This window comes from Parus major, chromosome 3 (genome assembly GCF_001522545.3).
Source record: "Parus major isolate Abel chromosome 3, Parus_major1.1, whole genome shotgun sequence".
In the NCBI taxonomy this organism is placed as follows: domain Eukaryota; kingdom Metazoa; phylum Chordata; class Aves; order Passeriformes; family Paridae; genus Parus; species Parus major.
The window spans coordinates 62,360,887-62,386,993 of NC_031770.1; the positions used below are offsets into that span (position 1 = coordinate 62,360,887).

The 26,107-nt window shown below is 35.1% G+C and overlaps 1 protein-coding gene across 1 annotated transcript in view; it reads left to right on the forward strand.

The window, feature by feature from the left end:
- Positions 1-26,107, forward strand: part of TRDN (triadin) — a 143,064-nt gene that overhangs the window by 32,018 nt on the left and 84,939 nt on the right. The window contains exons 3-6 of the mRNA XM_033512927.1: positions 4,530-4,577; positions 11,118-11,255; positions 13,287-13,313; positions 25,564-25,614. Of these exons, the coding sequence (XP_033368818.1) occupies positions 4,530-4,577; positions 11,118-11,255; positions 13,287-13,313; positions 25,564-25,614 (264 nt within the window). The remainder of the gene's footprint in view (positions 1-4,529; positions 4,578-11,117; positions 11,256-13,286; positions 13,314-25,563; positions 25,615-26,107) is intronic.

A 26,107-nucleotide genomic window follows, 5' to 3' on the forward strand; every position in this document is an offset into this window, starting at 1 on the left:
TGGAATTCTGTTCACATTGTATTGGTTAAATGAACTTAAATCAGTAGTGTTGATGGAAACTGCCATTTTCAGACCACAATTTAGAAATAAAACAATGTAAAATTTAATCTGTAGGGTGAGTTTTTATTTTGTGAAGGTCTCTGAGAAATGATACTTTACTATTTTGAGTTCATGTGTTTGTTTCTTTCCCTTCCCAGCAATATTTGTGTTCCTAAGTGATTAATTAAGACAGCATTCAAATCAGATCTTGGTCAAACATTAAGAGAAGGAACTGCTGTACTTCTTTAGACCAGGATTTATTAGACTGTTTTCTGTGTTTATATACGTGTAAGAATAGTTGCATAGCTGTCATCATAACCCCTAGCTTTTCACTCCTGATTTCTTGCTGGTTTTTTGGGGTTTTTTTTGAGTTAAATCAATTGATTTGTAAAAATTCCATGGAAATAGCTGAGGATTTTACATAGAATCACAGAGCTGGCATTATTGATACAAGAATGATTTTCACTTTTGGACAGCTTGCCTACAGTGGAAGTAATGTCTCCTTTTCATATAGAAAGTAGAATTTGAAGGATATGTCTAAGTGGCTCCTTAAATCCAAAACCCAGTAATCTTTTTGTCTTGGTTTTGATATTGTTCTTTGAAAAACCAGACCTACATAAAAAGAGAAAATAGCTATATTCAAGACTGTATATTTAGTTTTGCAAGCATAACTAAAATTAATTTCCTAGTTTTCAAATGCAAATGAAAGATGCCAAATAAATGGTATTCAGCTGTGTGCATTTTAACTCCATAAAACAGAGAAAATTCAGTGCATTTTTCCTCAAAGAACACTTGCCTTTCATAAGCCAGTGCATTCAATTTCTTTCCCATTTCTCTATCTGAAGTTCCATGAAGTTCAAGTTGAGGAAGTATGCATCGCATATAACGAGGCAGGCTGGGAGAGCTGAACTCAGCCTAGAGGAGACAGGAGGGTGACCGAGGAGCAGCCTGCAGATTTCTGAAGGGCACTTACAAAGCTGTGACAGAGGATTCTGATCTATGGGCTCCCACAGGGACTTCTGCTACGTTTCTGTGCCAGAAATGACCGTCCCCACAGCAGCGACTGCACCACTCGGGAGGGAGTGCAGCAGAAAGCAGGGCAGGCTGACCTGGTAAACCAGTCAGAGAAATGTGTGGCTGAAGAATAGATGTGGATTTTTTTCCCCCTGATTACACTAAAGAGCTGCTAACCTCTGGAAAATACAGGGAGTGCAATGCCCTACATTATGTTGCCAAGAGTACGCAGAGATCCACAGAGCTCAGTAAAAACACTACATGTGAGCTGAGTAAGAATACCCTAAAATTGAACCTGAGCATTCCTTTCCTTCAATAATTAACAATTTTACTCTCATTATCTGAAATGCAAACAATTCCAAAAGACATAAAGTATATGTATTTTAGCTTTTATATATTATTTTAATTTATCAGTATGAACTCCAGGCCAGCCTCTGTGATTAGAGTGCCAACCCTTAGGTTTTGTTTCCTGATTGCTATGGTTTCACATTCTTTTATAAATAAACTATCAAGTTTGAGAAATTTTGACAATTTATATAAGATTAAATTTGTCCCAGAACGATATGAAAAAGAGATGTTTAGTTTCATCCTAAAGTACATGTGGTAAATTACATTTTGCTAGCCATCTTTATTCAGAATTTGTAAAGTAGCTTAAAGAACTGAGGGAGGCTGAGGGAGGTTAACACTTAGAGTTCAGGTAAGTGAAGTTATATTACATGAATTCAAGCTCTGCTCATAGAAAGATTTAAGATACAGTTTTGCATAATTTTACACATCCAGAACATGATGGCTGTAAATTCCATAGCACTCTGTATTACCCAGGAGGTGCTGGTTATGATATGAAATATAACAGGGGGACCACGTGTCACAGGTTGCATGTGTAAAGCTTTGCTTCCTGGGTGATTACCAAATAAATGGGCAATTATATGTCAGTTTATTCAGAAGTTAGGGCAGGGATAGGATCTGCAAATCAGCTTTAGCTTTAGCAGTGGATTTCGAGGAAAGTATGAGAAGAATTAGATCTGTACTGAAAGCTTCACCTCTGTTCTGTCTACCCAGAAAAAGGAAATTAAATTTTGCAATGTTGTGCTTTAGTGCTTTATGCTCATTTTATTGAGGAATCAATTGAAAGCTTGCATTCCTATCATGCTGTATTGTACAACTCTGGACACGACTGAAATATTTCTAATGCGGTAAGAAGATGACATGCATTTCAAAAATGTGAGAGAAGAAACTAAAAATCTCATGCAGTACACAGTGTGCTATTATGGAATAAGTAGTATGCCACATTGCAGGATCCCTTATATTTTCAATATTTTCAGAAATGAATAAAAAAATTAATTTTGGTATTATGTGTGCTTTGCAACAGTTCATTACTTCCATCCTTTGTGTTAGAAAACACACATTTTAAGTGGCTCCATAACTCATGAATGTATTTCATGCATTTCTTGTACACATAACTAGATTACACATTTTAATTGGTAAATGCAACTCAATAATTTAAGATTATTTTAGTCCTTTAGATTGACTGCCCATGAATCCATATTTGCTAATGGGCTAATAGAGCGTTCAAAATTCCCTGCCATCTCTGTGACCAATTACAGCTAATTAACATCCCCTAATTTCAGATCCAGAGTGTTCAATATTCAGAGTAAATTGACAGTGATTTAGCCAGTCACCTAAAGGCCAGACTAAATCAAACCTAATGAAACCTCACCAAATCTATGCAACCCAAAATTACCTACAAAATAATATAAGCAAAAATATAAAAAACACACACAACACACTTAGCAGAATGAGCTTGCTATGTTGTTTTCATAAGTAAAACAACCCCATGAGTACACTCTTTGTTGGAGATAATTTGTTTTGCTCACATAAAGGGGCTTTTTAGAGACCTGTAGCAAAGGCAGATCTTTTTTTTGAGGTATGCCTTTAGGAATGAGGAGTTAACAGTGTATGGAGCTCCCATACAGTTATATGCTTTCTTTAATTATATTTTTTAATTCTTTTTTAAGTTAATGTAAAACATCTGGCCAAATGTTGTGGGGCCTCCCAGAGTAGCTTCTGAATAACAGAGTCTGAAGTCATCATTTCCCTGTCTGAACTTGTGGTCATTTTTATTACTATCTTGCAGCCACAGATGGACTTTGTCTGGTCTTGGGGAGTATATAATCATTATAGGGAATATATTATATTTCCTATAAACATACATTTCCCCCTCTAATATCATCTCACTGTAGTCACCCAGTTGGGCTAATGTTCACTGGAAAGTTTTAAGAACTATGCAAAGAAGACAACCTATTTTTGCTCTTGTGTTTTATGACTATATATCCACCAGCTTTAAAACTGAAAATACATTTACATTTAATCAGGAAAAAGAATGCACTTCCAGATTAGTTTAAACCACCAGCAAACTTAATGGAAAAAATAAAATCTGCAAAAAAAACTTAAAAAAAACAACCTGCAAAGCCCTAGACAAGCCTCCTACTTTAGAATTTATCGAAACAGTGCTATAGTCTTCTGCAAGACATTTCTTGCTGTATTTATAAATTTCAATTCAAAGCATGATTGAACAGCTTATCTATTTCAAAGTTCTTAATGAATTTCTTAATTGAATTATATGAGGCTTCAATTAATGTACCTAAGACCTACAAAACATTTTTTCTCTTCCATGATAAAATCCATTAAAGGGATTTAAGCCCAATTCCAGTTTAAAGAAGGGTTGCTCAGATGACATCTGGTTTCTCAAGTTTCAGTCTGCAGCAGATTTCATAGCTGAGTTATAAACCCCTAGAAAATGAGTTTATACTGAAAAGAATGACAGCCTATGAACTATTGCGGTATTACAAGTGCTGCTTTCATCCCAAAAGGTCCAGTGTATAAAAGACAAATTTCGATAGATCAAACTTTGTGAGGTTATGTAGTTGAAAATATGAAATTCCAGAAACTGCTTCAATGTATAGGGAAGGATTTTAGAGGAGACTTCGTGCCTATATTCTTCATGAGACACAAAACACAAAGCAAATTTCCAGTGCATAATGGCATCTGTGAAATTTCTAATTCTAAACAAACAAACCAAACCAGTAATTCATTTCAGTAACAATTGCAGTGATGTAATTCTTTGGTTATTTTCTGTTGAAGAAATTGAAGTAACTCAACAAGAATCACCTATATATAATATATTCTTTTCAGCAATAGAATTTGTTTGTGACTTGTGAAAATAATGTGATTTGACCATGTTTTTACCTTGCTGTGATTCACACTGTATTATCTCACACCTACAGCATATTGTTTCTCTTTTTAATGAACTCAAATTTCTGCCACAAAACAGCAGCCCCACAGAGATTAAACAACTCCTCACTTCACTCCTAAAGTGCTTCCTTTAGCCAAGAGACAGCTGAGAACATTCATTATTACTAACGGTGTTTCTTCATTTTTTCTATTGACCTTTCTGGGGTTCATCCTGTTGCCATCAGGTATAGCCACCTATTCACAACATTGCGATGATCCCTGTTTCCCACCTGGTAAAGACCTTCTGCCTGCAGTGTTCTGAGTATGTGTGTGGATGATAGCAGAGCATGGGCACGAGCAGAGGCCAGGGCACGGCAGCACTGCTTCTCAGCTAACACCAACCCCGCCTGCCTGGGGCTTGCAACAGCCTACTCCTCATTTTCACATCATGCTTGAAACTCATCTGACAGCTATGAGATGCCCCCAGCCAGGAGAGTCCCAGGAAATGGTGTCAAGCTGAGGTACTAATTTTACAGCTTAAACACCCTTTAAAAATGCTGTTGTACAATTATCTAACAGCTTTTTCATCTGAAGATCTGTGTTCTTAGTCAGAGAAGTGAACCCATAGAAAGGAACAAAATGAAGCTTCAAATTATTTTAAATAAAATGTGTTTCAGAAAACACCACCTAATGAAGATCTGAACTATCAAATCAAAACCTTCCAGCTGATATCAAATCAAGTCATATAAACTACACTTAAAACCCATCCTAAACATACAGTCCGATCAACATGTAGGGCTATATCAAATGGACCTGAAATTACTCAGTTACTTTGTGAGTTTGTGAATTTCTTTTTAAGTTTTGGCAAGTAAATTCTAGTTATAACTGCTTCTTTGTTGACTTTCAGGTGAGGTTTCCTCTATGAACGCGACCTCAGATAATTATCTAAGGTTGATATTAGAAAGAAACAGCTACAGGCTGTAGTCATAATATTTACAATATACGTACTTATAAAATGGAAATTACTGAGAAAGCTGACTCTGCACTTTCTTTGCCAGATAATTATATATAATATAATTAAAAATTCAATTAGTATTTTTATACTAATAATTCAATGGTACCAATCAGAGTTTTACCTGTTTATGACCTAGAGCTCTAAGCTTGATAAAAATGTTAGTCTATGAAACAGAAACATAAGACCTAAGGACAGTTTTGTTGATAAACTGGAATGCTAATAATAGGAGACTCTGTGTATATTGAGTTTAGTATGTTAGATGCTACTTTTCAAAAGATCACAGAGTAGAAAGAAATAAACTTACAAATATATAAACTTACATATATATAAACTATATTTCAAATTAAAATACAGGTCTCTATATTTATAATAGAATATTTTACTAAAAATAGCATATGTTTTATTATCTCGAGCTGTTGTTAGGCTTTTGTATTTTATCAAACACAACAGAAATTCTCTGTCTTCATCAGCTGTACCTTGTCAGTGTCAATGAATTAGTTTATATCTCATAGATCAATCTTTGCACCAGATAATTACCATCATTTGTAACTTAATTGCATTCAATTCACTGGAGTCAAAATATGTAATTGATGAAAATCCAACAATTATTAACTAATTTGCTACGATTCATTAAAAAAAAAAAGCTGCCTTAACATAGGTTCAACTCTGAGTAGACATTTAACTATTTGACAAGCTAAAAAAGATTGATAGGAAGTTACATTTCTGTCAGAGTTACTAAGACTCGAATAATGACTGAAGTGATTTGCACAGATAATCAATTAGTCACTTTTTGTTGTACACTTCACAGGAATTAATGATACAGACTATTAAACTTAACTAAATTTGCTCTAGAGGCTACAGCAAATTATACCATGTGATTACTCAATTCTTGTATCCAAAAATCACTTTTAAACTACCCAGTATCAGTCCTGATGGAAAAAAAAGGGTTTTCTGTTAAAAAATAATTTGTCACATTATGAAAATTACATTCTATCTTCTTGTTAACAAGAACATACCTAATGCCAATTGCAGGACTTGAGAACTTTGCCATTGCCTGGTTTCAAGTAGCTGTGTTAAGTGTGAGTTATTAATTACCATTAAAGTTAGAAATTTGCATTTAAAATGATTTGGAATTAAGACTTTGAGCCAGGGAGACTTCAGAAATGAAGAAATTAATTGTTCAGAATTGTTGTTCTAACATTTTTAATCAAATTACTGTTTCTGTATTAGTAATGCTAGAGAACTATAAGGAATTTTAACACTTAATGTGCTGCTTCAAATTACATAGGGATTTTTAAGAAGTATTTAATACCTACAACACATCTGAAACGACTTCCTAAATAATTATTTTAAAGATATTTGCATATGTTTAGTACAGAAAATCCAAATAATCTTCCAGATATCTCCAACAGCTAACAAACATTCTCCAATCATATTCAATTGAGTTGTCCTACAATAAGGTTTCTTTGTAAGATAATACAGAAATTCCTCCCATTTGATTGGAATTCTTCCTCTGTCAGCTTTAACTCTTCCAAATTTCTGCATTTTCCAGAAGGTTCTGGAATTCTGATCTTTCCTCCAAAAAGAAAACAACAAAACTGGTACTGCTCTCATAGCAATGAACATCCCAGCACAAAAAAAGAGGAACTTCTACTGATCTGAAAAGCATCTTTTATACTGTGCCAAGTAATAAAAGCCTTTGACAAACAAAGTGTTCTAGCAAAGCATTTTTGTGGAATCTGTGCTGTTCTGGAATGCAAGTAATTTATCAAGGAGAATAGTTGTATAGACCTGAAATTCATTATGAATGTAAAGCTACAAATCTAAGTGCTTAGCCAAAGTATACAATAACAAGAAGGATTTAAATCTGAAACAGCATCACTAGCAGGATCCATGTCACATACCTCAGTAATATGAAAATAAGGTGACATGTCCATGCTAATTCTTCAGACTTCTTTTTTAGTCAATGGAAGGAGTGAGTGTCTTTGGAAATTAGTTCATGTAACCCTTAAACAGGTTTCAGAGGAAAAAGAGACACTTGCCTTCTGAAGGTCATAGTATGTCTTTCTGCACTGGCTTTTGAGGGAGTTTAGGAACCACCAGGGATTCAGTACCCTTTCAGGTATATTTCACTAAATAGGATAATCTGAAATTAAACTGTGATTAAAGGTAATTGCCTAGTGTCAACTAAATTCTTCAATTTCAATTGTATGTTTAATGTCTGAACTTAACCTTTTCAGTAACCATTTACTTCCTTTCCCCTCCTTCAACAGGCATTTATTAATTGTTTACTCTTTTATCTGACAAAAAATTTGCTCAATCCTTATCTAAAAGTAAAACAAAGCTAAAACTTCACACATCTGTATCTATCTGAGAAGTATTATGTATAGATAAAGGCTCTTTAAAATTTAAATTTGAAGTCCTGCCCACTCTACTTCCAGAGCAATGGATTTTATATGATGATGTATTAATTACAGCTTGGATTAATTATATTAGTCTATAGTAATATTAGTTACAGCTACAGATTAGTTAAAATTCTATATTATGCACCATATGTTATCAAAAGAAATATATTGTGAGCTCACTTTTAAAATAATTAGTCTTCTAAGATTTGCTAAGAAATTACAAACTGGACAGAAGACCGATAATCCAGTTGAATATGTTGACTTCAGGATGACTAAAAAAATCTCATCATGTTTTTCAACTGCTGAACATCTCTAAATTAAAAAATGTCAAGTTCAAATTTTGTTATGAAAATCTGAATTCTTTCAGCTTTGTTTTTAAAGCAAGAGTATGCAAGTCTTGTGGAAAGGGTTGTCTTTCTTTGCATGTGTGTGAGGCAAATTGAATCTTTCTCTGTATTTGTTAACACCAGAATTGTTTCATTTCATTTGTTTTTAGTGCATTTCATTATGCTACGGACCTCATAGCACCTGGTATCGTCAAGGTTGTAGGGAGAACTAAAAGCATGGATTTAATCAGTCATAATTTTCACTTCAACATTACTCTCTGAGGTGTTCTTAAGAATTCTAGAACACATCATTCCTATTAGCACTACTGTTAAAAAATTTTGGAAATGCAACACAAGTTAAACAGAAGATCTGTGCAAAAGGACATAATTTCCCATGTCTGTGCCACTTGTTTCAGATCTCAAGTGAGCTCACAATATGTTTGAATACAAAATTTAATTTTGCAAACACCAATAAAGTGTCTTCTACGCAGTTCCAAACTGATTTTTCTAAACTTTCTACATCAAACAGGATTTGCAACTTGGGCCTGTTAGCATAGGCATGACTGAACACACAATTTTGCCTCTGGACACTTATCATTTCTAATCCCTTTTCGTAGTGTGGTATGAAGATGTCATGAATTAAAAACCAGGATATGATGTTGAAGACTGATTCATCAGCAAAGATGGCTTGCCTTGGGGTGGTTGGAATAATTTCCTCTGCTCTTGATCTTGCACTTCTCTGAGCGTTTCCCTTGCCTGCCCGGGGGGGACAGCTCTGCTACCTGTGAAGCAGAAGCAGGTCTTGAACTTCTAGTTGATAGACCAGTATATTAAAATAAATTGATACCAGTTCTTGTCTAGTTTACAGCTGTAGTCCCTGTGGCTGTAAAAACCTGTGGCTGTAAAAGCAACTGAGCCCTCCCTGAGCAACCAGTGGGTAAAAGGAGGGTGGACAGCCACACTGAAAATCGAGGCAGCTGTCCAAAGTTAAACCATCCCTGCTTGTGAATCGAAATCTTGATTATTCTAAGATACCTCTGGCCATGTCCATTCTATCAGTCCACTTTGACTCCTTAGCACTTCTAGATTAGAAAAAAGTGCAAATGGCATCAGGGGTCAGGTCACAAATTTACTTTTTAAGAGCCTAAGTAGAGGTATTTGTTATCCTGGTTAAGGCTTGAGAAGACAACTTGTGGCAAATCACTTGAAAAAATTAAATCTCTACATCTCAATGCATTAATACAATGCAAACAAATAAGTGTCATGCTAAACAAAGTAGATATTTGTTGGTTTACTACTCAAACTTTCTGAATAAAATGGTGTGCACACTAAATTAATTTCTTTGCAATTATGTCATTGCATCATGACACATCTTTAATTTATTTGATGTGTCAGATTGTTCAGCAGCATATACCTATAAAATACAATATTTACAAAATATTAACAACAATATTTCTTTTGTCTGCATTAGCAAAATCAGGTGCAAACCAATAAGAAGTCAGCCTGGTCTCTTGTGTTTCAGAATAATTAATTAGAAATAAAATGAGTTATTTAGTAATGGATTTCTATTTCAAATAAAGCTACATTTAAGTTTCATTACAACACTTTTATAAAATAACTGTTCATACTGCTGTCACTGAAAATGTCTCTTTAAGCTGGCACCTTGCATGATTTTTAGCCTGAAGGTCCATGTGAGACTGCTTCTGATTAATGCTGATTTGGCTTGTGAGTCAGAACACTGCAATCAGAAGTAGTTCTGAAGAGACTTGTCTTTAGCCTCCTGCTAAAATATTTACCTTCAGAAAGACAATATGAAACCGAGGTATGGTTCCCACCTTGATACTGTTAAACTCAGCATACCTATTTCTATCGATAGTCCTAGGAACAAGACTAGCCCAAAACTTCAAATCACATTTATAGTCTACATTCAGTGGTTTATATTTGCAGAAAAGCTTTGCACAGACCAGGCAATCAGTCTGCAGTTTCAAGTACAGTGGGCAGTAACATAGACTGAATGAGGGCTGTCCCTCCTCCTAAGCAATGTTTGGTATAAAGTTCAAGAAAATAGGAAATTGCTGTACAGAATAGTCAGAAGAAAAAGCTGTCAGAGGCTGGAAAGTCCCTCTGAAGTAGTGTGTCAGGTACAGAGAAATCTGGTGAAATCCCAAGTGGAGAAGCCTTTTAGGGAATACAAGTATTACCCACTGATAGCTGCACTGCCTGAGTGTGGATAAAGTGGGGAGCAGAAGTCTCACTTCCATCAGAGGTTCCTGGAAGGTGAAGGACATGACACTGCACAGCTCCCTTGTTCCCCAATTTGCTTGTCTACAGGGGCAGTAAGACCAGAACAAGTTAAGTATGCACATGTGCACAAGTGTATCTGAAAGAAATTCTAGAAAAGTTGTGAAAGAGGAACCAGAGCCACAGGAGTATGTGTTTGAAAGCAGCTGTCTCTGCACCACTATCTGGATTTGCATCCCTGTTTATTATGAACTCAGGTTAATTTCAGCTTGTGTATGCACAGCTTTCTTCTTCCCATCCTGTATGTGTGGTCCACGACAATGACATGACCTGTCTTTGTAGTTAATCCAAGGCTCAGCAATTTATTCAGCCAATACTTGTGTGAAAGAAGGATCTCAGTGGGGAGATATGACATGAGTGGGACTGAAACCTAGATGGGCATCAAGAGGAAGGAGATCTGAGTCAGATTAAAAACTGGGCTGATATGAAGAATTTATCTAAAATTAAGAATATTAGAAAGACATCTATACTTATATTTTTCCCAACCAAGCCTCAGAAGGAGAGCCAGAGCTTGGAGTACAACATCAGACCAAATTAAACACTGAGTCCTTAATCACTCTGCGAACAGCAAGTGCAGTAAGATACAGTTTGTACCAGTCTTCCACAGGAAGGAGAGCTGTCCTCAAATGCTTGAATTATAAAAATTAACATTCACAATCCTTGTATCTGCTAAAAGAGGTAGTATAATTAGTCCTGTATAAAATGAAGATTAACTTTTATTACTGAAGCAGTTGTTTGGTTTGGGTTCGTTTTTCAAATCACTTTTGTTTTAAACTCTGCACTCAGGAAGATCTGTTCACAAGCTCAGCACAGAACCACTGAGAATCATTCATGAGACACTGGAAGAGTCTTCTGATTGGATTTATGGCTTTTTTTCTTTACTGTCTGACATCGTATGGAGTGATGATGATGACAGTGATGAAGGTATTTGTAATGTAAAGACTTCTGTAACCGCTCTAACTGCTGTTTTACACGCATTAAAATGGCTTACTCAGCTTTTAACCTCACAGACAAGAAGGTCAAACAAAAGAGAAATGAACATTGTTGCTAATAAAGCATCCAGCGGCTACTCCAGTCAGTAAATTGGTCTCTTCGTTAGCTTTCATCTCATGTTTAATGTAGTATTACAGAAAAACTCTCAGAATTAAATATTACCATTAGTACATCTTGAAGAGAAGAGCACTAATTTATATACAACTTCAAAGCTACAGCCAAAATATGCATCAGGATATTGCTTCAGAGAATGGAAATAACTATTTTCTTTTAATCCAAGAATCTAAAGAACCCTGGAAAATATACAAGATACTTCAAGAAATTTAGAATGTTTTTTAATTTGACATAATGATAACGGGCAATATATTGAAAAGAAAAAAAAAATATATGACATTTCAACTGAACTTACAGGATTTTGGATGTTGTATTGCAAAAAATTCAGTTTACTAGAAATTATAGTTCTGCTGTTACAGTACCATTCTTCATCTGAGATAATCAGATAAAATGAAAGCAAATTACTAATATTTTGATTACTCTCCTTCTGTGAATAAAAACCAAAGGACAAAAACAAAAAAATTTAACTCTGGTACCCCAGTATGAGCAGAGATTGCTCACAGTCAGTAGTGGATCATCATGTCACATCATATTGGTCATTCTGACAAGCGATAAGTGTAGGAGTGACATCTTCATTTCACGGTAGTTTATTTTATATTCCATTTGGCTACACCAGAATATAATTAAAAAGCAACATGTACTGAAACTGACTTCTACTCATTTGTTCAGAAACCTGAGCGATATTACAAAGTGTTTACCTTTTAAATATGTGAGCATATATACAAATATATATAAAAAGCATGAGCTTTTTATATAACACTGTATCTGAATGCTAATAGGCTGCTTCGTGTGAGTCTGTTAATTTGGGCATCCTACTCTGAGATATGATTTATAACTAGCAGAAAGCCAGTCTCTCCAAAGGTTGACAAACAGAAAAGATGAAATATAGAGAGCTTGCTAAAATTTGATCAGTGTGCATTTTTAGCATTTCATAGCTCCCAAAGCATGTGCAAACTTCCAAACACTCGAGTGTCTAGGTATTAATGGCAGTAGGAAAAGTCATAAAATACCTGACAGACAAAAAGCAAGATCTGATGTTCACTAGATTTGGAAACCTTAACTCTGGCAGTATTTCACCCAAGTGGAATTTCTTCATCAACCAGGAGAGTGAATAGGCAGTAAGGCATCTTACTGTAGTATATCATAAAAATTAAGTGCTTTGAGCACCCTGCCCACTCTGTGCTGTAGTCAGAGCAGCTGAGGCTGCACCCTAGCCAGTCATTCAGGATCACTTCTTCAAATTCTGTGCCCTACATGGAGATTCAATAACATATTGCCACGATCAAGTGCTTATAGTTAAAGTAAAATGGATTATTTTTTGCCTTGAGTTTAACTGGAAGCATTGCTAGATTTGCAATCTTGCTAAATTTCGTATATACTTTATCTGGAATTTAAAAGGAACCAACGAGCCTTTCCTTAAAAAGTGGAAACATGTATAAAGTAAAGCAAATTTTTAATTGTAGTCATAACTTAATTTTCAGAAGCACAGATAGAGATTTTGATATTTCCTTAGCTACTGCTAAGTAACTGATTTATCTTCCCAAAGCACTATGTCAAGGTAGATTTTTTTTATGAAAAATCAAAACTCTCAGAATAGATACTTGTCATTTAGCATATAAAGAAGAAAAATGATTTTTTTGAAAAAAATGAGCCACACACATGAAAAGGAATGTGTGTTGATTTTTTGGTGTTTTTTTTGTTTTTATGTTTGTTTTGTGTTTTTTTTTCCTTGTTTGTTTTGTTTGTTTGGTTTTGTTTTTTGTTTTTTGGTTTTTGGTTTTGTTTCGTTTTGGTTTTGGTTTTTTTTTTAAATCTTTTCTCTGATATCTGTTTTTTCTCTTGGTTTAGGTGAAGTGGAACCTTCCCTGAAAAAAGGTTGGTCAGTTGTTTAATAATAGAGGGAAAATATTTTGTAATCATTTTAAGAATTAACTGTGTATCTGTGGTATGAATTCTGTCAATAGTTACATGGCAGTCTACTAATCTTTTTAGTTGTGCTCTAACAAATTCATTAAATGCAAAACACGAATAATAATATTTGCTGAGCTTTTTGTTGGTCTGTAAGAATTCCTGACTATTTCATTATTACTGAGAAAATCTGAAATTTTTTTATATAAAAATAGAATTATATAAATATTATTTATATCCTTGTCATGCTTTCTGGGACTTCTGTTAATGCCAAGGAGGTATATGTATGTCTGGACAGAAATAAAGTTCAGGAATAATAATATGGAAAGTATATTTAGTGAGAAATAATGATGAGGTACTGTCAAGCATTTTACCTGAAGCCAGCAGAGACTCTTAAAGAAAGGACTGCATCATAATCTTCTGAAAAAATTACTTAGTTATCATTGAATTTTTAAAACAGACAAGTTAAGGAAATAGTATTTATATTATAATCTTTACAGATATTGAAATAGTTTTTCTGAAACATAAAACTTATATTCAACTTCTATTAACTCAAAATGCAAATGTATTAGAAGGCTGGAATTACTGATGATAGAATGTAAAGCTTTTCAAAACTAGGGTGTAATTTTTTTTCCATATTGAGCAAAGTTTGAGAATAGTAGGATATGTAACCAGCCCTATGTGAACTGAATTTGGTATCCATCAAATTCTCAAGAGGTAAATGCCCATATTGAGGAATCTATCACCTCAGTTGCTTCTGAGATTACAATGCAGTTTTCTGTGAAGTTAATTTGAACTGGATTAGGCTTCTATTTAATGAAACATTCTGTCAGTCTCAATCTGCAATCCAAGGAATTATTAGGTTTTAAGATCAGGACCAATTTATCTTTCTATTGATGACTCCTCATGTTAGGAAAACTTATAGTGTAAGAAAATATTCCATCTCTTTAATTCACCTGTAAGAATGATAAAATTTCAGCATCACTCTGTCTCTTTTCCTATAGACATAGGTGCATTTTTAATTTTGCAGAAGGTGCACAGAGTCTGAAGCTCCAGCACATTGTTGGCAAGTTGTACATGGGTGCAATGTGTCTTCTCACCACAGGCCAGTGTAGGGGCTAGGCTGAAAGTGCTGCTGCTTCATGGCTAGGAAGGCATAATCCATAAAAATACCGTGCTCAGCATTGCAATCCCTTCTTTGGAAATCAGTGACCTAGGCCTTACTCCCATTGCGTTGGGACGCAAAGCTGTAGAAACAGAATTTAGAGAAGTCACCTAAACAAGCTGAAGGCTGTTTAAATTGTAAGCAATTGGAAGTGATGATATGGCTGTTTGGACATAAAATTTCTCTATCCAAGGAGCTGAGTATTTAACTGCTGGCTGGGAATGTTTTCCTCACAATTCAAAGCTCACAGCCTGGCTGTGGGCATGAATCCTGAGAGAGTCTTCTATCTTTGGTATAAAGGAAACAGATAAGGAGCTGATGATTTCTCCAGATCTGGTATCTTACAGGATAACGCAGACACATAGATGAGAAAAGGCCCAAATTCAAACATGCTTCACCTGTCTGAACAGTAAAGCAAATTTTGAGTGGGCTTTTCCACTTCCTGGATGTGTGCTCAAGATTCTCCCTCTGTCTTTTATAGTATAAGCGTTCTCATCCTTCTCTCCCTGTGAAATGCTTTCTCTTGACTAGGCCTGCTGAAGATAGTCGTAAGTAACGCCATAAGCTTTCACATAGCAACATCCTCAAATAACTTACCATCTCTAGGTAACTGGAGGTCTCCATTTCATCCTGGCAGCCAGGATCCTGTTTATACTTGATTTTGTCACCTCTTTTACTGGGCTACAGAAATACGACATATGTGGCCTGAAGCCACGGGTCCCTTGGAAATGCCAGTGCAGAGTACTGTGCGCGTCTCCTGAGTGACAGGCACCTCTCAGCCCCTCAGAGGTGTTCCTGTCTCTCTGCAGACTTCTCTTAAAACTGTATAAACATCAAAGAGCTTCATTGCCTTAAGGGTCTAAGGCTAAACAGTTTTCTGAGAGCCCTGTGGTGTAGCTTTTTTGCTTAGGCACAGCGAAATTCTGTCCCAGAGCTAAAGCTCGTGAGTGCAGAAGGCAAAGCCCTGGCAGGTGAGCTGAGGGCTCAGGTGAGCTCCTGCAGGTAGCACTCTCACAAACATCACAATCTGTTCCCCTGAGCACAAGGTGCAGATCTCTCCAAGCAGCTTCTCTTAACTAATTTGTGCTTTCATTTACATGGTCCATAAATAACACTTCCAGAAGAAAAGCTTTCTAAAACAAAACAAAGCAAAAAAATCACCATTGCACTGGTGATTTTTTTCCATGTTGCTGTTGTTAGGGCTGGACCCAAAAGAGGACCATCTATGCAAATAGATCTGGAGATTTCTGGGTGTTAGAATGTAATTTGTTCCATGAAATTAGAACCAAATTTTTGATTGTGCAGTTTTCTCTGTGTACGTATAAAGAACCATTTCTGTATCAAAATGCCTTCTACTCTGAGCAGCAATTTCATCTATAGCTTTATGAAGGATCCTTCTGAAAAAAACAACCCAGTGAAATTGTGCAGTACACCACTGCTGTCTCTAGAATATGAACAGATTGACATTTTTCACATTTTTATGGAAAACCTTTTCAAATTTCACTCTGGAAATCTGCACTATGATTTCTGTGCCTGATATTTAAGTACTTGTATTGGATCTAACTCACAGTTATTGTGGTATTCATGAATACAATGAGAATTTTTGAAAAATCTCCATGTCTATTTTTAGTGAATGGACAAGCCTCCACTCTTCTGCTTTGCTGACTAACAGCTTTTATGAATGCTAAAATGTTTGCACGGAACTTACTTTATAAAGGAATATAGTAACTGAAAAAATAAGATTGCTGGCATCACAAAATAATTGCATATTAGGAAAAAAAACTTCAAGGGAAGTGGCAAGGACATTGTCTACTATGAAAGAAGAAAAGTCTAATCATAATTATGATCCCAAAGAAAGCAAAGATCACTTTCCTAGAGATGTAAATTAAAAGCAAAGATAATAGAAGTACAAGTAATGACAATGGTCTTCCACAGGCAATGGAATTAATATCAGTTTCAGAATCCTTTAGAAGATATGAAAATATCTCTCAAGAACCCTTTTTTATTGCAATTATTTTTTTCTAGTTCAAGTCTTATCACTAATATTTATCTTCAATAATTGGAAAAGAATGAACATTTAATATTGTCTGGCAAAGCAATGGACATAGTAAAAGATTATTCTGGAAGGGACTTTTTAGTCTTTAGCAATGCATATTGTCAACATACAAAAAACTTTAGGGCATTTCCACAAAATACAGAGAAATTTAGTTATTACAGGCTTAATTTGCTTTTAGTTTCATTTTTTTTCTATAATAGTCATGACTGATAATCTTGTTCATTTTCTCAGGGTTAGTTTTACCTTTAGAGACATATTCTATTATTTAAAAGCTGTTTGCCTGTATGTTTTTACTAGTAATTGTTGCTATAAAAAGAAAGTGGGTTTCTTTTTGTTTGTTTGTTGGTTTTGTTTATTTTTGTGGATACTGCTGGCCTCAGTTGTGAGTTTGGAAAAGAGCTGAGAAAACACAATGTTAGAAATAAAGATCTGTAAATAGTAAAGAAGTGCAAACACTTCAGCATTGAAAACAATGTCTAAAAAGACCTTCATCAAACTGAAAATAATTTTAATTTCAATAAATACTATTCAATTAAAAAGCAGAGAAAGAAATAAAACACCATCATGACAGTTATTCTTCTCTGTACTACCAAGAATTTTTATTATTGGCATAAGGTTATTCTTACTAACAATCAAAAGAAACATTTCCTTCAGGTAGAGATGGATCTCTAATTTTCTGTGAAGTAGCTTATATGCAAGACAGAAAAATGGGGTTTTTGACTTGTTTCTTAGGAAAATGTGATTTAAAAAATCATAAAATACAACAAAAAGCCAACATAGACTAGAAATTTCTGTTAAAGGTCGCAAGAAATTTTGTAAAAGACAAATAAACTTTTTGGCAAAGCACCATATCCATCTGTCTTCACTTCAAATGACAGTATCACTGCCAGAGTATTAGGCTGGTTATTAATATGCTGAAGACACATCATGCTCTTAAAAGATGTGTCAGCTTCTAAGGGAATGGTCAGTTACACTGGCTCACCCTCGGTGGCTCTGGCCAAGGTGCAGGTCCCCCAGACCTGATGCCAGACACCCACTCCTATTAACCCCTTCTCCACCCCAAGTTTAGGCCAGGCAGAATTTACTCAGCACAATCTATTGCCTTGTTCAGACCTGGCTATTGATTTGTGCTAACAAAGTGCTCCCAAAAGGAAAGGTTCCCAGACCAGACAATTTCCTGCATCGTCTTTTGGTGTAGTGATCAAGTAAGCATATACAACAGCTTTGCCTGGGAGAGGGGAGAGGAAAGAACAACCTCCCTAGATAGGCAGGGGGTTTTCTAATTTGTATGTGAAAGTAGTTTTGAAATGATAGCCTGTACAAACCTAAAAAGAGTTGTTCTCAGTATCCAGGCAGGGGAGGGAAAACATACTGACAAATAATTAAATTGTTAGTCCTACAATTTATCATGTGTGTCAGATTGTTTTCAACTATTAAAGTGCCTAAGAATGTATGATTGGACCAAAAGTCCAGCTGACTCAGTGGATAGGACAGAAGTCCTTATTGCTGCCCTAGACTGACCAGTGGAAATGTCTCAGGAAGTGTATCAGAATTGTTAAAAAATAGTTACAATTTCCCAAGGGAGCTCTCCATACTCCAAGCATTTTCCCCAGTGAAGGGAGACAGTGTTTGCATGGCTTTAATCCATCTACAACTTCTTGTGAACCCTAGGCTATAGACAGTTTGGAAATGAACTAGAGACGATAAATTCAGAATACCATAAATGCGACCTGAAAGCTGTGTTACCAGTGTGGTTGTTATATATGTGTCTTAAAAAATAATTATGCATTTTCATTCATCCCTAGAGTATATACCTATTTGTACTGATAATGCCTTCTGAATTCAGTTTCTTTTATGTTGCTGTATGGTAATGTTCACTTCTCTGTGTATGAGTTGCTATTAAAGATCTCACTAAAAGGCTTTTGCTCTCTCCCTAGGCTACACTTTACTATAAAGCATTTTGCATATCTTTGTGTAAAGTACACCCTGCGTTAAAAGATGGAAATCATTGATTGGTTCAATTCTCAGATGTTAAACTGCTTTTCCAGATACTGGTTTTTTTTTCATTTTTCATTTTTGCGGCATCCATTTCTGTTATTAATGTTCTTTTAACAATTTCATCTGGTTTTACTTTGATCAATACAGCAATAGCATATCCACCATAAAATAGCATTTTATAAAAGAAAATATTTTTCATATTACACAGATGAAAAAAGGCAATATACCACCAGGGTACTGGGATGTTCAATTATAGTTCTTTTGCCTTTTGCAGAATTGTGATTTGTTTTCAACTTGAGCTGAAACTTTTCAATCCAAGCTTACCAGCTGTATTTTAAAAGAGACAGAGAGAACTTTGGGCCACAGGTAGCAGGGACCTAGACAGAAGTGTAGAAGTGGTAAAGTTAGCCTCTTAAATCAGGGGAAAACTTAAGTGAAGATATCCATGCAGTCTTTGTGGAAATCTTAATTTGTGCCCCAGTAATAGATCTCTGGGCAGGTCCTCACTCTGAGAGGACACTAAGCAGATCCCCACTGCCTGGAGCCTGCTGTGTCTGACCTGGAAGATGAACAATTCCAAAATTCATTTAAACCCACAGATTCAAAACTGGGGTTCTTGCAGATTTCTGAGTGAACTCAGGTCCCTTCACAGCTACTGCTGTGCCAAGGAGACGATGTACCAAATTGAGCCCCAGTTCATGACCCACAGAAACTTCTCTCTTCTGCATGCCAAACCCCTAAAACAAAGTCAATTGGATCCAAAAGTGATTGAATTTTTGAAGGAATGACTATTTACAGACTAATACAGTAAGGCAGAATCTGCAGAGTTCATGTTTTTGTTTTTCATGCCAAGTTCAAAGCTTGGCAGAGTAACTGAGTTTTTGATTTATTTTTATTGTGTTTTTAACACTTTTCAAAAACAAACAAAGCCCTAAAAACCTCAACCAAACAACAATTAAATAGATTCATATGGACAAAAATTTCTTTGATGTTAATCAAGATTAGAGATTTTAGGTATAGTTGTATATATAATTTTTCTCAGAAGCATGCCAATACAATTTCATGTTCCACTGGAGGAAAATAAAATCTGGTTTTGATCAGGTGGCTCTGTCTCTAATTTGTTTGAGTAAAGAGGTTGTCTTTCGTTTTTTTGTTTTTAATTTTAACCAAAGTATAAGTAGAATTCGCTTTAGATTTTAGAACCAAGGTACAGGACTGGTGTCTGGGAATGAAAAACACAGCCTTAACATCTTTATATATATTAAGAATAAAACTTAACTTTATGTTAAATTGTTTAGGAATGAAGTCTTTTAATATCTTCCACTTTCAGTTCTTTCAAAAGCCCAGTCATTAAAATTCCACCATAAAAAGTCTACATATGGTCAACCTGAAGAATGCCAGTGCTGCTTACAGGACAATTAGTCAAAGATAATTGCAAGTACCTCCCTCCCTGTTTTTCTGTTTCAAATGAAAACCTTAGCAGGGGAAAACAAACCTAAAATAAATAAATGAATAAATATTAGTAATAATATTAATAACAGTAATAATAATAATAAATTATTTAGGCTTTGGAAGGAAGGGAAAGGACAGGTTATGTACCATGTCAAGTTCCATTTGCCTTGTTAAACTGAGTCTTCACTTCCCAAGAAAGAATAAACCTTTATTCCCACTCTAACTTGTAATTTCCAAAGAGGTGGATAAAAAATTCTGAAATCATATTTAACAGGCACAGTGGTCTGGTGCTTCATGTGATAGATGAACACACAAACTGTTCAGCATTTTCATTGGTAAGAGCAATTTGTCCCCTGTTGCATTTTCAAGTAAGCTGTTGTGGCACACGATTTCAGGAAAAGTTATTATGTACCCCAGCCTGAAGCTGCTCTGAATCCCCAGAAGAGGTGAGGTCTGAGAAAACACTGTGTTACTGGCAAGCTGGTAGGGAAGTCACCTGAATAAGTCATATGTGTCACTCAGACTTTCCAACACTGAATGCTGGTATTTGAGGCCTTCAGTTACGCTGTCTTTTGTTGTTTTATTTGGGGTTTTTTTGGTCTCTGGTATTTTCTTCCTGTTGCAAAGTGGTTTTTTGGTTTCTCTGTGGGTTTTTTTGCCTGTAGAGTACAGCTACTTGATGTATTAGTTGTTAGATAGAAGTTGCTCTAATGCACAGCTTCCTTTCTTCTCCTCCTAGCCCCGCAAGGATAGCTGTCACCCTCACCAGCTGGTACTATCTAGATTAAAAATAGACATCAGCTGCACAATTGCAAATTTCTCCTGAGGATACCAACAGCAAGAGAGTTGACTACAATTCTTCACACAGACAGCATCTAAAAACACATTAGAAATGACATCTCTCTCAACTTCTAAAGTTCTTAACACCATTCACTCTGGCCTTGCCCTCAGAATCTGTTTCCACCAACTCTCCAGGATAATCAGCTGCCTGCTACCAATTAGTCTTGATAAACTAGAAAGGATATAGCCCCACTAAATTGCTGGCAATAGCTATAAGGATTTTAACTGCTCAGAAGCAAATTATTAACCTCTGGCTCACCAGATTCTGAGTTGAACTCATTTTCCTTTTCATGCTTAGATATTTGTAAGAGAGAGAATGTCAAAGCACCTAAAGTATGTATCATTGTATTACCTGTAACAGATTATGAAGATCACCAGCTGGTAAAATTTGTTAGGAAAAAAAATCTGTTCTCATTTCATAGAAAATTCAATCTGCTTAATTATACCTTAAAAATACTAGATACATCAAAACTGCATTCTTTTTTCGCTGCAGTATTTAAGTAGAAACAGGAGGGCTTTAAGCATGGAGGGTGATGCTGAATGTCAGGTTCAGAGGTAAACTCCCAGTTCTTTTGCTGACTTCCTGGGTTACCTTAGGTAAAGCATTCTTGCATTTCAAATGGGGACTCTTTTTTTTTTCTCACTTTGTCTCTTATATCATTGACACTTTTAAAATGGTTTTGGGGGTTTTTTTAAAGGTATATTTCATCTGTAAGATGGAAACTCAGAGGATGAGGTGTAGGTGCTGTTCTAACAATGCCAGAATGCTACTCACCATTTTATCCTCTAATGAAGCAAGATGCAAGGCTGTGCTTTCCCAGTACGAGAAGAAATGTGTCCCTCAAAGTCTGAACTCCTGTGTTATAGAGATGAGATATTTATACTGTGTTAGAGCTCCATGTGGTACCTAAAGCAATTCAAGTAGGCTAAGGCTCATAGATGCTATTATAACACAATAAAAATGAAATAGCTGAGAATAATGCTATCCATTTCACTATGTTATAAAAAAGGACGTAACAAAAAATCAAAATCAGAAACACAAAGGCAGACAAGGAAGGGAACCAGGAGAATCTCCTCATGCCCTAGCATGAGGGGCTGTGCTCTCCATTCAAACCAATGTGAATATGCACAGTGCTGACCCGTTAGTTCACACAGATTAAGGGACTGAAATGATTTTCTCCAATCCTGATCTTCCTGGAGCTGGAGTCCACAGCCAGTGCTGTGCTCTTGTTGGACACTGTCAACTGCTGTTGATGAAAATTAGCTGGGTGAGCTGTAGGGCAGCTGCTGCCCAGACTCTGTTGTTCAGCAGGGATTTCCAGTAAAGCTTCCTGCTATACTGACCCTCAGCTGACTGTCAAGGTCTGTTCTGGGTCAACAGGACATAGGTAAATCAGCCTGAAGCAATATAGTTGAGCATGTCTCCTTTCAGCATCTTGAAATGGTCAGTGAGAAGATTCCTAGCTTTCCTTCTTGGAGTTATTTAAAATAATCACTATGCATGTTCTGTTTATCTGTACAAGACCTGAAGTCTAGAGAAATTAGCATCAAACAGTATCCACATTTAAGGAAATACTTATCTAGTCAAAATCCAAACAACACAAGGGGAAAGATAATTTTTCATGTCTGCCTAATAATTTAAGAAAACAAACAATGAAATACAGTTTTTAAAATACATACTTCCTTACAATAATTTTATAAACTGTGCTGTCATCTCATAAAGAATCTGGATGGTTGCTGTGGTGACAAAGATTATCCTTGCTGCTGCTTGATTCTGTCATTTTTCTAAACATGAATTCGTAATATTTAGGATTTATTAACAATGTGTCACATTGATAGAGATAAATTACATGCTTTAAACTGCCCATGTAAGTCTTCTATGATATTACAACCACTTTGTCAACTCAGCAATAAGATATGATGTGATTACTAGAAAATTAAAGCTATTTGTCATAAAAGATGAAGCAGAGAGTATCAGAACTCTCATAAAACAACAACAAAAAAAATCTCTAGTAATCTAATGTTTCCTGATTTTAAATACTTTGAATTTAGAAAATAGTTACTATTTTCTGTTTTGTAAATTGATCCAGTTTAGCTTATATTGAGACTAGATTTATTTGTATGGGAAAATTTGGGATGTAATGTACCAGAATTAATGTGATCCAGGCTACAATTTTTTATGATGGTTCAGACACTAATGGGAAGTTTGTGAAGAGACCTTAATAATGGGATACTTTGTAGTATATAAAAGCATATGTGCACACACTTGTGTGTTAAGAAGATGTACTTCACTTCTAGGAATTTGTGTATGTTTTTTCGTGATTTGTGGTATCCTAATTGTAGCAGAAAATTAGATGAGATTTTCAGTGTGGCTGTCTAAAAAGTATATTTTTGTGCACCTTACTGAAATATTTGTTTGAAGCAAGCTTCATTGCTGATACAATGTGAGTTTGATTTAATAAGCACCTCTAGAGTCATTGCTCTATACATGTTTTCCAGTAAAACTAGCAGTAAATTCCCTAAATCAAAAGTAATTTTAAAACACATTTTAAAAAAAAAAAATTTTGAAATAACAGATTTATTCTTATTTTATATTTATTTTTTCAAGAAAAACTGGCCTTTTTTCTGTAGTGAGACATAATACATGGTAGAAATGCAGCAGAGCTGAGGCATTTTAAAGCAAGCAAGGAATATGTGTCTGTGTAAGTGACTCTGCCTGAAGAATATAATTTATTCATATGCATCTCTATATGTAGGGTGACCTCTTGAAGTGGGTGAGATATGTCTCCACTGTATGTTGCAATGCAGAGGAAGTGACTCAGCTTTTTCTAAGTCCCCTGAGTCAGTGTTTGGAGGCAGCCTGGAACAGTGGCATGGAAAACTGCTCAGATGTGCCCAGAATTAGGGAGCAATCTTCCATCTGTTCCTGTCTTGCAACATTCCTACCATTTATGCTACCTAAACTACACCATATAGCCCTTTAAGCAAAACAAGTGGGGAAAAGTCTGAAAATCAAGCAACAGGACTCTCTCAGTTGATAGAAATAAAATATCCTCACATATTTAAAAGAAAAATAATCCAGGCTCAGCTGAAATACAGTAAATCAGTAGAGTATATTTTTTCCTACTCTCACCCTTTGAGGTTTATAGAACAATAAATGAACTACACACCCGGGCTGAAAAGAGCAAGTTGAAAAGTGAATAAAAACTCCTTTTAGCCTAACGACATCATATAATTAGCTTAGTTATGTTTCCATACATAGTTGGCTAACTAAGTGATGTATTTTACCCTTTGTTACTCTTTACCTCAGTGAATATTCTCACTATCTGAAGACAACCTAGCCTGATGCCATGGAGTAGTTCTGGTTTTGCAAACCACACACAATAATTATTTCAGATACCAAATACTATGCAATGAAAACATTCTTCATTATTTTCAAGGACTTACGTAAATATCTGTGGAGGGAAAGCTCCATTTCTTACTGGATTTCTTTGGCAATGTGTATCCTGAGAAAATAACTAAGGTTGTAAGTGAAATATTTCACTCGTTTTCAATAAGTATTAGAGTAGCTTCTTAGACTTGATATGCAATAATTTGCATAACTTTTCCTCTGTTGGATTCATTTTGTGGTCAGTACTCTTGTTATTTAGACCCTGCAGACTACAGGTAACACTGAAATACAAGAAGGCATCTCCCAGAGTCTAGTGAGGAAGTTTGCATTTGCTTTTGTCGAAAACTAATTTCATACAGTATTTTAGAGCAGTTTCCTACTGCAGGAAATATATGCACAATATGATAAACCAGGCACTGCGTATAGTCTTAATGACTTTATTGCACAGCTGTAATAAATGCCCTTTAAATTTCTACAACTGTGTGTAAAGAGGGCTATGAACATTTGATTTAATTCTGGTTTGCTTTTTTGAAAATTCAACATTTTACCTTTTTTTTATATTATCCTGGTTTTGACACAATAAAGACAGTAGAAAAAATATTTATATGGAGGTATATAACAGTAATTTAATATCAATATGGCAGCTGAAAAATTTAATTCAAAAGGAATGGCAGATAAATAATGTACCCCTTCCTCCTCTATGAAGACAGTTCTCAGTTTTTGGTGTACAGCATGATCAAAATGAGTCATTCTCTGAGACAACAGTCACTAACATGGGAACTTTTCATCTCTATAGTTTATATAGAGCATTGAGTTTTATTGTGTGTTGGAGATACCAATTCAGTATGTGAGCTTTAAAAATTTTAGAAAATATAGTAAAAAGAGCATTTTTTTCCTTCCAAAGATAATTTGGAAAACATAAAATAGTAATCTTAGTAAAAAAATCAAAATACATAAAAAAATGTTTAGTAAAAGCATGTTTTTCTGAATCATGACCAATGTATTACTGTATAGGTATTACAGATCAGCAAAACCTATTCTTATCTTTGGAAGTAGCTTATGGCTCAATTAAAAACAAAGTAATCATTAAAGACAGTTAATGTTGTGATTTATTTCCATATATATTGTCTGTGTAAATATATAAAATTGAAATATATTGTATATAAATCTGACTATACAGGTGATAAAGCTGTGGTGCAGCCATAATATTTTAAGCACTTTTTAACTTTTTTTTTTAATATGAGAATGCATCTGATATTTTTGTGTGTGAAAACTATTTTAATATTTATAAATCTGTGTCACATTTTTTTTTCAGAAATTCAAAAACAGAAGACAGAGAAACCTGAAAAACGAACACCAACAAAGGGTAACTGTTTTTTATCTGTTTTCCTACATTCATTTGTGTAACATACAGTGCTTTTGTTAACTACATAATTTTGGGGTTCTTTTAAACTTGGTTAACTATTGCTGCTGTATCACAAAAGCATTCAAAGATCAGTTGGCACAGACTGCAAATGATCAAAAATTCATGTATACCTAAGTATCAACAAAAAATTTGTAATTTTATGCTTGTGTAACTAGATTGAAAATGCACATTCATAATAACATTCTTCTGCCCAAACTTTTTCAGAAATCTTTTTTCTACTAAAGGTTCGAGAAAGTTGAGTGTTGATGAACTTCCTTTGGTGCAAAAGGCATGAAGTGTGTTGGGCAAGGAAAAAAGCAAATTCATAGGCCAGTGGGTGCCATCCAAGTTAGGAAGTCATAGTTAAGAGGGAGCCAGGTGTGTATCAGAGATAAGAAAAACTTCCATTTTAAGAACCTGCTCTTTTTCAGACTGTTTAATCTCCTATAACTGG